This window comes from Phascolarctos cinereus, unplaced genomic scaffold (assembly GCF_003287225.1).
Source record: "Phascolarctos cinereus isolate Bilbo 61053 unplaced genomic scaffold, phaCin_HiC Scaffold_4;HRSCAF=312, whole genome shotgun sequence".
Lineage (NCBI taxonomy): Eukaryota > Metazoa > Chordata > Mammalia > Diprotodontia > Phascolarctidae > Phascolarctos > Phascolarctos cinereus.
The window spans coordinates 544,840,111-544,855,403 of NW_027555847.1; the positions used below are offsets into that span (position 1 = coordinate 544,840,111).

The 15,293-nt window shown below is 36.2% G+C and overlaps 1 protein-coding gene across 4 annotated transcripts in view; it reads left to right on the forward strand.

Moving 5' to 3' along the window:
• The window catches only part of NFATC1 (nuclear factor of activated T cells 1), a 204,300-nt gene that overhangs the window by 90,810 nt on the left and 98,197 nt on the right, over positions 1 to 15,293 (forward strand). For all 4 annotated transcript variants that reach the window (XM_020986909.2, XM_020986910.2, XM_020986911.2 and 1 more), the window contains exons 4-5: positions 11,370 to 11,572; positions 13,717 to 13,889. In XM_020986909.2, the coding sequence (XP_020842568.1) occupies positions 11,370 to 11,572; positions 13,717 to 13,889 (376 nt within the window). The remainder of the gene's footprint in view (positions 1 to 11,369; positions 11,573 to 13,716; positions 13,890 to 15,293) is intronic.

Genomic DNA, 15,293 nt, shown 5'->3' on the forward strand with positions numbered 1-15,293 from the left:
CTTCCTCTTTATCACTTTTCATCCATTTTCCTCATTAGTCTTTTCAGTTTTATGTTGTCTTTTATGATGGGGAACCACTGGAATAGTGAAATATGACATCTGAATTAAAAACAAGTAACTTTTTCTAAAAAATCCTCCATGGCAACAAAAACTTACAATTAAGAAAACTCTTTCATGTTAGGATTCACAGCACATTTCTGTGTCTCATGAGTAATTGCAAAAGTTACAGTGGCATTGTATCATGGAAGTATGGCTTTGAAGTTTTTCTCATTGGTTCAGTGAGATAAGCAAGTAAATGTGTGGTGATGGAAGTAGACAGAGTTGGACAGGAACCTTCTGCTTTAGTGAGCTTTTAGAAGGAGAGTTTAATTTCATCCTAGACACTAGCATCTCCTTTCACTTGCTATTATGACTTGCTTTCATTTTACAGAAGAAAACCCCCTTTTTTCTTGTCTTTTTTTTTCAGGAACATTCCATTTGTATGTAAGTCTAGTTCAAAAAATAAAAACCTCATTGTCTTCTATCCAGATGTTCTGCCTTTAATCCAGTCCTATGTTTCACTTGTAATCAAGAGTTCCTTTCTGACCTGCATATAGATTCAAAGCTCTGAAGACAGTCAGAGATAGTTGAGAAGACTTAATTTATACCCAAAAGAAATTTAGGCTGCCTCATGAGAATTTACCTGTATTTTCCTTAAGTGAAGATGATAAAAAAAACCCACGTCTGGAGTTGTGGAGAAAATTGCACAGGAGGCCTCCATTACATGAGATCCCCTGAGTTTGTTTTGCTTTCCTATATTTATCTCTTGGATAATGCTACAGAGAATGAACATTGGGTAATCTAATGCACAGCTGGGTTTAACAATACAGTACACAGGATCATAAGACATCTTGTACCATTAAACCTCCCTAAAGGCAAAAAGGTTTCCTTTCATATTCTGTTCTCGAAGGAGTAAAGAAGGAAGGAAAGCTTATACTACAGGTATAGCACAATATAGGAACATGCCTGTGTTTGCTAAATAGGCATTTCGTAAGTGGACATTTAAAAGGACTCTTCCAATGAGATAGTGCTCCTATAAGTTGATTTCTTGTTTCTTGATCCATTTTATGAAGTGACATTAGATCTTCTATTAAATAAGATGTTTCTGATGTTTATTTGAGGAAGGAAAAATATGATTATTAGAGGTGAAAAAGAAAAATATTATTTAATTGAAGTTCTCTTGCTCTATAGATGTATCACATGGTAGAATATTTTTGGTCTCAAATTGTTTGGTTTGGCTATCTCTATTGGTCAAATTAACTGGATAAATGATATTTAGACACAACTTCAAAGTTTGCATTGTGTCTGAATATCCTGTGCACTTGATCACAATTGTCATAATGGTTTCCTGCTGCTTTCAATGGAAATACATCAATGAACCAGTCTCAGGAGTGGAAGTGCTATCCTCCAGTGCTTCAGGGAAAGCTTGCAGATGAGTGAAGCATCTCATTGACTCTTTTTTGTGCAACTCCGTTTTCTATTCCCTGCCTTCCTTGCTATAGCATACCTTCTTTTCACTTGGTACTTTCTACAGAAAGGACTATATAAATATGGAAAAAGGAAGATGTGAATATCGTATTTGTTGGGTGCAAATAATATCATGGCTCAGAAACCTGAGACTTGAAAAATCTACCTATCACAAAGGCACAAAGGAATGAGAACTAGAATCAGGAGACTTTGGTTCATGTCCCAACTCTGCCACTAGCTAGCAAGGTTATCTTGGGCAAGTCACATGACTATTCTTAAATTCTTAATTTCTTTGTAAAATGGAGTTGAATTTTAAATATCTCATAGATATTGTAATTTGACCCAACCCCTTTACTTTATAGATATCTTCTAGCTCAAGATTCTGTGAGTCTAAATCATAGTCCAAATGTATCCTTTGGGAAAAGAAGTACTAAAGATGTGCATATATATTGATGGAAGTGAGCATGGAACAGTTGCTTTCACAGAGCATACTTTTAATTCCTTCTTTGGCCCTCATGAAGATTTTATTGTCAGGATCTTATTTTAATATTTTTTCCATGCTTTATTGGAGGTGAATAAACACATGGCAATAAACCATTTGTGTTAGGGTTATCCGGAACTAGTTATTTTGGTCATTTTATTGACCATATATGATTGTTGATCTGATCTGATGAGTTGTGATTGGTTCTTAGGTCAGTGGAAAAATAACAAATTGGAGCCTAGTCATTTAAATGATCTCAGTGGTTGTTCTTTTGATCCCAATTAAAATATTTAGATGTATAGTCTCTATATAGTCTTTCTCGATATATATGTATGTGTATGTGTATGTATACATGCACACATATATATGCTTTAAAAAATCCTCCTTTGATATGTGTGTTTGTGTGATTTTGTTGTGGTTGTTCCATCATTTTTCAGTTGTATCTTACTCTTCATGACCCCATTTGGGGTTTTCCTGGCACAGATACTGGAGTGGTTTGCTAATTCCTTCTCCAGCTCATTTTTACAGATGAGGAACTAAGGCAAACAGGGTTAAGTGACTTGCCCAGGGTCACACAGCTAGTAAGTGTCTGATGTGAATTCCTGAAGATGAATCTTTCTGACTCCACTCTATCCAGTATGCCACCTAACTGCCCTATTTGTGTGATAGGATTCTAGATTTAGACCTAGAAGTGATCTTAAGGGCCATCTAGTCCAAAACCCTCATTTTGCAAATTAGTTCAATAAAAAAAATTCGAATTGATTGACTGCATTTTTCATTTTGCAAATGAGTGCTTTGGTGTTGTATAAAAAAATAATGCCAGAGAGGAAAACAAAACAAAACAAAAAACAGAAGCTTTGGGATCTTCATTTTACATTCTATATTAAAAGTGATTTCTAAGATCTCAAGGTATATTTCTAAAGAAGTGGGTGTAACAAGTATTTCCAGGTATTTATGTTGTGCAGATAGATCCTCAATATTTTTGGTAGAAAAGGGAAAAAAATCGAGTAATTGTTTCTTTGTTTGAACAAAAAAATGTAGCAGTCATTTTAACTTTTTAAAATGAACTGACTTGACCATTGGGTTTCACTGCTACATAGCTAATCTTGGTCCTCATTTGCTTCCGTCAGGTTTATATTAAAAGCTGAGGTAAGCACAAGAGCTAAAAACATCTATATGTGTAGAAAACTCTTCAGCTCTTGTACCTTGAAAAATAGAATTTTGTTTAGTGTAGGTTGGCTGTTGAAGCAAAAAAAAAAGTAATTTTTCTGACAGGTAGTTTTATAAATGTTATTTTGACAGATACCATAACATGCCAGAGGCACAAAGCTCATGCAGAAGAACATGCAAAATATTTAAATTATTTTTCTTAAAATGAACTTCATATTTTAAATAATAGATGTTTACCTCCCAGGTTAAACCTTATATAATTTCATTTATACTGAAATTGCATGTTTTAGATGGTAAAATTATACCCAGAATCCATTGCATTCTATATTACATCAGAGAACTGCCACAGTATAAATCCTAAGGGAACTTTTAAATTGTCATATTAAAATAATCTATCCATTGTCATGACTATACAGCTTTTTAAAAACAGTATAGTGTAGTTTGGGCCAAATTTTGATTGTTCAGGCTACCAATCAGAGAGCTGAGTTTGGTTAGAGACTTTAAAAAGTGCATGAGTTCTATATTTTTCCATTTAATGTCACAAAATATAACATTTTGTTAAAATGATTCTTTCTTACTAAGCTTCTGCTTTTCTGTTTTGATCATCTTCTATAGTATATAGTATAATTTGAGTATAGAGCAAACCTTCCTAAAAGGAGATAGATAAGCTGTTATATGGGTACCACACCCTATAGCTGGCACACTGTGAATTGGCTACTCTGGGAAAAGTTGAAATTGGATTGCTGATCCTAGCAAGATATCATTTTGTTAGCCATAGTCAAGGATTCAAACTGTACTAAGTTTTGTTTTTAATATTTCTTCAATTTTTGCTTAAAGTAACATTTATAAATACTATTCATACTGAAATGTCTATCAGGCATAGGGGAGGTTTATCTTTATAAGCAGCCTTAAATATTTTGAGAGTGTTTGTGGCTACATATAAAACCAATCAAGACAACAATGAACGGATAGAGTAGGTGATTATGGTGTGTCAAGCTGACGCCAGAAAAAAATGACCTACTTTCACCCATGAAGCAAATGCTGACCACAAGATCTATGAATGTGTACTTGTGTTCCGTCACTCTGAAATCAACTGGAGAAAACGAGGAATCCAAGTATAAGTCATATGAAGATGATTATCTTGTGTTGTGTTATTTACATGCAGACACACAGACACATACTACAGACGTATACATATTTTTCAAGTGATTGTTTTAATCATAGCTTTGACTACTAAGACTGTTAGCAATATGAAAGTAAAACTCATATCATGAAAACCTCAATGAAAGCAGGCACGCTGTGGGTAAAATTACAAAGGGCAGCCCAAACTGAAAATAACTGTTGTAACAATTAAAATTTAAAGCTGTGCTAAAATTTTTGGGATCCCCTGTATTATCATTTAGTAGGCACTTGATAAATATTTATTGATTGGGCATTAAGAAAAGAGTTTTAGTTTTGAGATGTTATTCCATGTTAAAAGATGGAAAAGATAAAAATTAAATTTCCACTCCACGTGAGAAGCAGTTCAGTTGTTTTTCAGTCACATCCAACTCTTCATGACCCTATTTGGGGTTTTCTTGGCAAAGAAATGGGAGTGGTTTTCCATTTCCTTTCCATTTTACACATGGGGAGCTGAGGCAAACAGGGTTAAAATGACTTGACCAGGGTCACACAGCTAGTAAGTATCTGAGGCCAGATTTGAACTCAGGAAGATGAGGCTTTCTGACTCTAGGCCCCTATGCTTCACCGACTGTACCACCTAGCAGCCCATATGAGATAAAGCAGCCCATAACAGATAAAGAACTAACCTCAAAGCCAGGAAGATCTGGGTTCAAATCCTTGCATCTTCCTACCACTCATTCTTAAATCCAGTGACACTGGCCTCCTTGTTGGGTATTTTTTTCTGGCTGTCCCCAGGCCTGGAATTCTACCTGCCAGCTTCCCTGGCTTCTTTAAGTCCCAACTAAAATCTCATCAATTACAACAAGCTTTTCTCAACTCCTCTTAATTCTAGTAACCTACTAGCTGCATAATCCTGTTAGTTAACTTTAAGTAAGTCACTTAACCCTTTTGTACTCCATGGAATTCTCTAGACACTAAGTTACAGAGAAGGTGCTGGTTTGCTTTGGTAGAACAGGTTCCTTCACACGGCAATTCCCCTATGCAGTTTAAATCGCAGGTACAGTTTCTCTCCCTGACACGTGTATCTCATGGTACAAGACAGAAAATAGAATCTTCATAACCAAATATAGTGTAGCAGAACGTGCCTGCAAATTCTTTATGTGAGTTTGCATGTAAATGGTCCCTCACTAGTTAGGATGTTTGTGACATTCCAAAGAAAGAGCCATCTTGCACAGTTTCCTTACTGACTGCCACCACCTGTGTGCACTCCCAAAGGAGGTGTTCCAGAGCTCCCTTCAGCAACTCTCCTCTTCTCTCCATCACACTGCAGTCCATGACAAATAAAGGCCTTAAATATTCATCAGGCATGGCTACAGAAGGCTCAGAATGAGAAGTCCATAGCTAACCGATTCTTAATCAGTTGGATAGCCAACAACTGCTAGAAATTCATGTGTGATTTCAATTGAAATCACGAATTTGTCTATTGCAATGACTTCTTGAGGGCTGATGAATAAAGGTGAACTGGAATGTGCCCTCCTTTGCTTCGTGTTTCTTTTGCGTGCGACATTGTGACATCATGTAAAAGGAAATAAGCCAGACAAGCAACAAGTAAAGTTGAAAGAGCAATTGATATTTAGAGCAGTTACCAACCTTAATGAGGAACTGATCTGAATTATTTATTTTGTGCTGGACCTTATTTAAGCAAGCAGTTAAGCATGGAATACATTTGTCACTTGTCAGACACCAGCACTCACTGACCACCCATAGTAATTACTGTATCTGCTTTCAGATTCAGAACTCAATGGATGTCAGGGAGCTGGTCTTGGCACTCAGATGACATTGTGTGCAAATCACACTTATGCAGATTAGGTAGTTATCTTTGATTTTTATGTGATTCCCTTTTGGTTCTGAAAGTGTTCAGGCATCTTAATTTAATGAGAGGGAAAACACTTCCTCTCAAATTGTCATTGACTGACCATGTCATAGTTTATTGCTGAGATGGCTTGGCCCACACTCTAAATGATAGAAATTTGCTCCTCTTGGTCAAGGAGGCTTATGTTTACTATAAACCCATTTTCTTACCTCCAGGATTAACAGTCAAATAATTGTATGCAACACTGAAAAGTATCACTGAGAGTGGTGGGGTTTTTTTTAGCTTTGTAAAGAATTAACTGTAGAAATTACAATTATTATATATATAAAGCAATATTATAAGCTCCTATTATTTGCCAGGCTGAGCACTGTGCTAAACATTGGTGATACAAAGAAAGGCAAAAGACAGTGCCTGCCCTTAAGGAGCTCACAATTTAATGGGGAAGACAACATGCAAACAAATATACCAAGTAAGCTATAAATAGGATAAATAGAAAATTAGTAACCACGGGAAGGCACTAGAATTAAGAGAAGTTGAGAAATGCTTGCTGTAAAAGATGAGTTTTTAGTTGGGACTTAAAAGACAAGGAAGCCAGTAGGCAGAATTGAGAAAGAGCATTCTAGGCTAGGGGGAGAGTCAGAGAAAATGCCCAGCAAAGAGGCCAGTGTCACTGGATTGAAGAGTACATGGCAAGGAGTAAGGTGTAAGAAGACTGAAAAGGTAGGAGGGGGCTATATTACTAGGGAGCTTTGAATGACAAACAGAGCATTTTGGATTTGGGGAGAGAGAGACAGACAGACACTGTCTGAAGAATCTCATAATATGCTGGAAGAAATAGTAAGAAAAGATAGACAGGGAAAGATATTGGAACCTTTGACCCGAATCTGTTCTAGTGAAGTATGTGAAGTGGAGGATTGATTATTTTCCAAATTATCCTAACTACACATTCTAGGTTCCATGGATCACTGACAATTTCCCAGTTTTACAACCCAAAGTAGATAATGCTGTCACCAAACCATTTTTTCCTTCTTTAAAATATTGCCCAAGTAAGATGCATGAACTCATTATCATAAATGAAAAGCCTGATTCTCTCCATTTTAACACAGAAAGTCTGTAAGAAAACATATTCTTTGTATAAATATCCCACCCAAAGTCTTGGAAACATAGTCTCTTTAGGTTTATTGAGGCAGCAAATTAGAGTGTCTAAACTAATACTGGCCTCTGATTCAATATAGAACACAATTTTTTTTCCTGCTGCTTGTGGCCTTTGGAGTTGATAATTGAACTGAAGGATACAGACTATGGTACCTGTTTGAAGTGAGCACACAGACTTAGGGTTCCTTTTATCTTATAACAGTATTAATGTTGGCTGGGTGCCATGTACTGGGGGTTCAGAAGAATTAATGAAAATCATGATGCTTTCAACTGCTCTCATAATGAGCCACTCTGCTTGCATCAAACCAAATGGCTTATAGGCCACAGATTTCTGCATGTAAGAACATGTGAGGGGCCAGCCTTGTAACTTTAAAAAAAAAAATCAATATCCTCTTCTCATCAAAATCCAGAAGCAGCTAATTGCAAAGTCAGACTCTCCAGCTCATCATACAGACTTGCAAGCTGTTTTTCAAATATATTGACATGTTAGAAATAAAAATAAAAACACTCTAAGTGTATCAAAATATGTTTGAAACCATATGTATTGTCCTAAAATATTAAAATATGTGCAGAAGACCTTACTTGCCAGTTTTTAAGTTTTGTTGACGTTCACATTTGCTCTTGCTTTCTCTCTTGCTTTTATAAAGCTCATTAATTCTCTCTCTTTTTATGATCATTTCAATTCTACATCCTCAGTCATGTCCCCTTACCTGAACTCTATTCTGATATGTCCAGTTGAAGGTTCACATTTCTACTACCCTCAATATGTTTCAAACCAAAGTCATCAGTTCCTCTCTCAAATCAGTTCACCGTTCCTCCATGCCCCAAATTATGTCTCCCATTTCCCAGCCCAGCCACCCAAATTGGCATTCTTCTGGAAGAAAAGCAATTGGATTAATCAATATTGCTAATTCTCCAAGGGTAGTTGCATTTTAAAAGAGGGCCTTGTCAGCCATCATGAATTTCAAATTGTAGGAATTTCAGGCAGCTGAGGATAATATTTAGTAGAAAGCAAAAGAAGTGTCCAGCTGAATAAATAGGGTGTCCAAGTTACTTGGGCCTCTCTGAGTTAATCGCTCCAAGAGTCTTCAGAGGGACTTTGGAGGAGCTTCTTTTTCACCCATTATACATTTCTTCTTCTTCAGGTGACTCTAGAAATGCTTACCTCAATTTCCCCCAGCCCAGTCTTCTCCACTTCTCCTTTGTACTCATAGGGGCTTAGAATGTGATTCACTGAGTGATGTTAGCCCCAGATCTCTCTCTCACCCTCTCTCTCACCCTCTCTCTCACCCTCTCTCTCACTCTCTTCTCTTACTCTCTCTCTCTCTCTCCCTCTCTCTCTCTCTCTCTCTCTCTCTCTCTCTCTCTCTCTCTCTCTCTCTCTCTCTCTCTCTCTCTCTCTCCCTCCCTTCCTTCCTGTCCGTCTGTCTGTCGCTGTATGTCTCTGTCTTCATCTCTCTGTTTCTTTCTCTCTCCCTCTCTCTCTCTGTCTCTTTCTCTCCCTCCTTCCCATTAGACTGCTGTCCAAGGTCAACTTCAGAACCTCCCAGAAGACCAAACCTTTGTACAACCCCATACAGCTTTTTGTTGGCTGGTCTACACAATTGAATGTGCTGGTAAATGTTTAACAACCAGCTATCTGAAAAAAAAAGTACCCATGACACACTTTTAAATTTATTTTGCATTATTAACATTTTGGTATCACTTTCATAAACCAAAACAATCAGCAAAACAATAAATCAATCCCAGATTTGTAGCATTTGCCAATTTCCCAGGTATAAATAGTAGTACTGAAAATTTAATGATTGGGTGAACCCCCTTTGAGTTGACTTTATCACACCCCTGACTTAACAATGTTTATCAAAGTTCATGACATAATAGGAGGTACTTAACAAATGTTTATTTACTCACTGACTGACTTGACTAAGTGTTTGTCTCTTGGGAGCTGAAGTAAGATTGGATTGGAAGAATTTAGCTGTTATCATAGGGGATCGATCACTTCCTAACCCCTTAACTAAATTTTGTCATTGTGTGTTTTATGTAGTTTGCTTCTATATATTATGATTAACTGCCTTTATTCACACTCAAACAAATTAAGAAAAATATTGGGGTTAGAAGTATGGAATACACATTTAATGTTTGATGAACTTACCTTTTTTTAAATCACTTCATCCCATCTTTTTTTCTTATGCCTTTACCTCATCTTCATGATTCTTCACAATCTGGGTCTTCAAAGAGTGCTCCTTAAAAAATGAAGTTTTTTTTTTTCTGCCATAGCATAGCACTTGCCTATGACTTTTATTAAATTGAATGAGAGCAGAGTGGTTATCATCAGTCACAGTTGGTATAACAAGTCTATGTCAGATGCTCTTGAGAAAAGGTGGTTTAGAAAAAAATTAATAAGCCAATGTAATACATCTGATTGATTGTGGAGTACTTCACGAAAAAAAGAAAACACTATTATTAGTCATCAACAAGCATTTATTAAGTGCTTACTATGTGCTACTAAGCCCTGAAGTTAACTTCCACTTCTAGTGCATCTCTTTTGAAAATGGGAATTGTATTATCAACTGAAAATGCTATTGTTAGTGGTAAAAATATACATAAAATGATGGCTTAAAATTGTTTAAAATATTCTTTAAGGGGAAGTCAGATTTAGGGTGTGGGACAAGTGAAGACAAAGCAGTTAGTACTTATAGCAGATTCCATCAGACCAATTGTATATTGCCTTAAAATGGTTAAGGTGTGTGAGCTCCAGTGATAGCTCAAAAATGGTTCCTTGGGAAGAACTAAACATCATTATGTGCCATCCCACTGCCCTAGGAGATGTGTCTTCAGAGAAGAAAGAATGGATTCTGACAACCAAATAGCCTCATCAAAATACCAGAATTTTTCAGTGTCTTTTAATGAAATCTCAGATATGAAAAATGTTGTGCCTAACTTACCCTATTCCTTTCTGGGGGGAAAACAGGCTTAGTCTAAACTGGCATTTTCTTGAGAAATGTCAGTATATAGTTTTCCATGTGTAGTGTCTGCCAACTGGTGGCCAGACGCTTAAGCAGACTTAACCAATTAGTGGAATGTTCCCCCCCCCACCCAATCTGAAGGCCAAATTGATTGTTCTTGTATGCTGGGAACATCACTGTGGCCAGGGCTGTGTTTCTCAAGCACTTAGTTTGAAAGGGGAAAGATCTATCAGGCTGGGCAAAAGAAGTGCCAATCTTGAACTAATCTGGGTTATTTTGCTGGTTTGAACTTTGTTTATCAAACTTCATGAGCGATTTTGTGCCTTGTCTAGTTTTGTGTTCATTAAACAAGAAAACACATTTCTTAGTACCATGAATACATCTACTGATATTGATTTAGAGAAAGTAAATTAGTACAAACAATGGAGCCCTGGCATAACAGGCTAATTTCCATAGGACAAAGTCAGCTAATGTGTGCGGCTTAGTCCTACATCATACTTACTAGCATATACTTGCCTAAAATGAAAGAATTCAGGAGTCTAGTTTCTCATGGAGCATTTTTGATGATGCTCATGATGAAAAGGATGACCTTGGGAAACATGTAGGCATCGGAGAAGATGAAGTCAGCTCCATGTCAGGAGATGGGGTGGCTTAAATCAGGGCTGTGTAAAGAAAAATCCACTTAATTCTTACTTTACCTTGCTAGAATATGTCATTTTGAAATGGTAGGTTGTTTTTTTTTTTTAAGGTGGCAGTAGTAGGTATGTGATTGTACACGTATATACGTGTGTGTATGTGTGTGTGTGTGTGTGTGTGTTCTGTTTAAGCAGACAGTAGGACTGTTCAAAGCTTAAATCTAGCTAAGTGCCCCAGGTCTTTTAGAATAATGAGACATTTTCTAAATGCACTTTTTAAAAAATTGTACCACTATTACATTACAGAGAAAAAAAGGGGTGGGAGGTGGGAGGGGACTTAACACTTAGCACCTGTCACTAGTTTTCTCCTAGAATTAGAGTCTCTTGCTTATAAAAATTTAATTGATTCCTAGCAGTTTATGTGCGTGGTGCTTAGTGGGAGTTTTCTGTTCTTTTGCCAGCTACATGGTTACTTAGAAAGTGAGCCGCTCACGCTCCAGCTGTTCATCGGGACGGCAGACGACCGCCTGCTGAGACCACATGCTTTCTACCAGGTCCACCGGATAACAGGGAAAACAGTCTCCACCACCAGCCACGAAGCAATCCTCTCCAACACCAAAGTCCTGGAAATTCCACTTCTACCAGAAAATAACATGAGAGCAATGTAAGCCTTGTGGACTAGGCCACTTGGTGATTTCAGCAGAGTTGTGTGTTTGTGTGCTGCCTCTTTTTTTTTCTGACTTTCTCACTGAATCCTCTAAATCATTTCAGCCTTTAACAAATTTACCAAATTCCAGTGGCCCAGAGTGTCCTTAGCTTAACACCTAAATGAACCTCACAGATATTTATGACAACTGATTTGCTTCTTTCTAGGGTTTCAGCCACTGTGCTTTAATGGCACTTAAAATAAATATCTCAATTACAGTGCTGTAAATATCTCCCACCCAGTTCTTCTATTTATTTAGCAGCTACTAAACATGACACCTAGTTGCTCTTGATTGCGAAGCAGTAAAGTTAGAGAAGTCACCTGAATATAATTTTTTTACTTTAATAATATTTATTTTTCCCAATTGTATGTAATTTTAACATTCATTTAAATTTTTTTTTAGTTCTAAATCTCTCCCTCCTTCTCCCTTATCCCCTCATCCTGAGAGGGTAAGCAATTTGATATAGGTTATACATGTGCAATCATGCAAAACATATTTCCATATTAGTCATGTTGTGAAAGAAGACAGAAAGCAAAAACCATGAAAAAATAAAGTGGAAAAAGTATACTTTTATCTGCTATGAATATAAAAATTTAAAAAACACTATTATCAAGAGAATATTTTCACATCCTATCTTAAGTTGTGGAAAAATGATTCTTTTGCCAGTCACACTCTCAAACTTACTCTGTTGGTAGTAAAAGAACAAACCATGCATTGTCCAAATGGTTCCTAATCATGTTTGGGGTATGAATTGTACCTCTGCTTATCAGAATTACAGTAAAATTATCTGTTATATTTACAAGGAATTTATAACTATAAAAATCTACGTGTAAAATGGATACAAAGTTTCCTTCAACTTGGGGAAATTTCAAGTATCTTCCAAATCTTTGACTTGGTTTCTAATCAGGATCCCAAGATCTGAGATGAAATCAAATGGATTCTGATGACTTTCATATGCTTTAAATGAGTATAGTTGTAGTACTTATAAAAAAAAACTAGTTTATTTATCACATTGCCTCAGAGCACTTCAAGATTTTCAGATGAGGAAATGCTGGATTAGAAACATTCAGAGGTACCTATTCAACTGAAGCCCAGATGAATGGCAGTTTCCACTTAGGTTCTTAAAACTTCAGAGGACCCCATTGTAAATTTTCGTTTTCCAAAGTCTTAGCTAAGCACTAAGTGTTAAAATAACTGTCAGACTTTTTACTCTTATCTCTGATAAATACTATGAAGAAAGAAAAAATATTGTGGATTATTATGGGTCAACACTCTGTGGAATCTGCATTGAAGCTTATTTGAATTGTAACAATATAAGCTGTAAATCAGGAAAATGAGAGATTGAACAGTGCTGCATTAGCTGCTGTAGGAATCACCAGAGCATGTGTATCATGAGATAGTGAAGTATGATTTTAATTCTTTTTTTTTTCTACCTGGTATTGCCAGCTGTACTTTCCACTGTTTTTTCCCCCTACCATAGTTACATAGTTAACAATTTAACTGTTTATTCATACCAAATGATGGGGAGAATCAAGACAATTAGTTTTATGATTATCTTTATTATTCCAGTGCTTAGCACGGTGCCTGGCACATAGTAGGTGCTTAAAAATGCTTATTGACTCACTATGTGTTTAAATTATTTTGCCTAAAAAAATCAAATAAAATTATTTTGCTTGACAGATGTAGATAAGTGAGCCAAAGTTATTTGGGGATTTAATTATCTACGAAATTACTTCGGTTATGTGATTGATGTGGCATGTGTACGTACAATCTCTGTGATGCCCTCAGTGACTGTTCTGAAATGTCTTTACCTTAAAATATACCTTTTTCCTTTGCCACAGAACATAAAAATAGGCAACATAAAAATTGGTAAAAATAGGTAACATAAAAATAGGCACTGGGAATAGTGCATACTCATATCACCGTAATACCATAATATCTATGGTAGCGATATGAGTATGCGCAGCTCCCAGTACAATTATGGTAACATTATGGTAACATCAGAGTGCAGTTCTGTAGGATGAGAGTATAGAAATTTTCAACTCTATTATGTCAGAAACTGGAAAAAGTATTAAACGGCCTTTTGTTTTGTTTTGAGCAGTATTGATTGTGCTGGAATCCTAAAACTCAGAAACTCAGACATTGAACTGCGGAAAGGTGAAACTGACATTGGAAGAAAGAATACTCGAGTGAGACTGGTTTTCCGGGTTCATATTCCACAATCTAATGGCAGAACTCTATCTCTACAAGTAGCATCAAATCCCATTGAGTGTTGTAAGTAATTATTCACTTTCCCCCCTTCTTTCTAAGGACTATATAGATTTTAGAATTTAGTAGGAAAAGACTTTAGAGATAATTTTTTTTCCAACACTGACTAGATGAGGAAACAGAAGCACAGAGATATGGAATCACTGGAATAGTTCATGATAGCAATTTTTCTTTTTTTGTCTAATATCATTCTTTCATTACATTTGTAGAGTAGCTAGGTGGTGCAATGCATAAAGTACCAATTCTGGAGTCAGGAAGACCCGAGTGCAAAATTTGATCTTGTATACTTACTTGCTGTGTGGCCCTGGGCAAGTCACTTAAACCTCCATTTGTCTCATTTTCCTCATCTATAAAATGGGGATATCACTTATCTGCCAGGGTTGCTGTGTGTATCAAATGAGATAATAATTTTAAAGCACTTAGCACAGTGCCTGGTACACAGTGAATATTATATAAATGTTAGCTATTATTCTCCCTGACTTGTTTCTTCAAAAATATATATTTCATGGTTCAGAGTCACTGAAAAGTGTTGTCCATTATTCTGTTAAAAAATAATACTTAATCACCTCAGTTTTGATTGTAACAAAAATATTTAGTCATGGGATGAGAAAAATTGATGCTTCCTTTAAATATAGACTCAAATAAGTTCTATATTTATATAGGTGGTTCAGTAGATAGAGTGCTGGTCCCTTAAATATAGCACCTGCCTCTTGGAGTTATTGTGAGGATCAAATGAGATAATATTTGTAAAGTGGTCTGCAAACATAAATACTAGCCATCATCATCATCATCTTCATCATCATCATCATCATCATCACTATTATTTAGAGGCTATTTGATAATGAACAGAGTATTCAGAACCCAAGACAACCTGCAATCTACATGAGGAACTGAAAAGAAAATAATTTTGATGTTGACCTTTGAGCTATCTTAAATCTATCACCTAGAATAATCTGTAATTTCAGAGAATTTGTAGAAAATGGGATTAGTAGCTTTGAAATTTCTTGTATGGAGTAAATATAATTTATAGTCCTATTCATTGTATTAGGTCATTGATGATTCCTTTTTTTTTAAACTAAAGAGTTTTGGGACTGCGTCCTTTTGTCCAAGCCCCTCATTTTATGGAGAAGAAAAATGAAACCCAGAAAGTTGATGTAACTTGGTCATACATTCCCACCTCTGCCACTTAGTTGTGTGACCTGAGGCAAGTTACATCACCTCTCAGCTTCAGTTTGAGTGAATCTGTTAAACAGTCTGAACATGCTACTTCATTTAGTTTCAGGGTTCCCATCAAATTGTCTTCCTTTTTCCCCTGCCCCCTGTCATTTATAAACAAGGGTCAGTTAGGGAACAAGATCTTGGCTTCTATTTATTATAGCTTCACTCATTTCATGCATGACCTTTAATAAA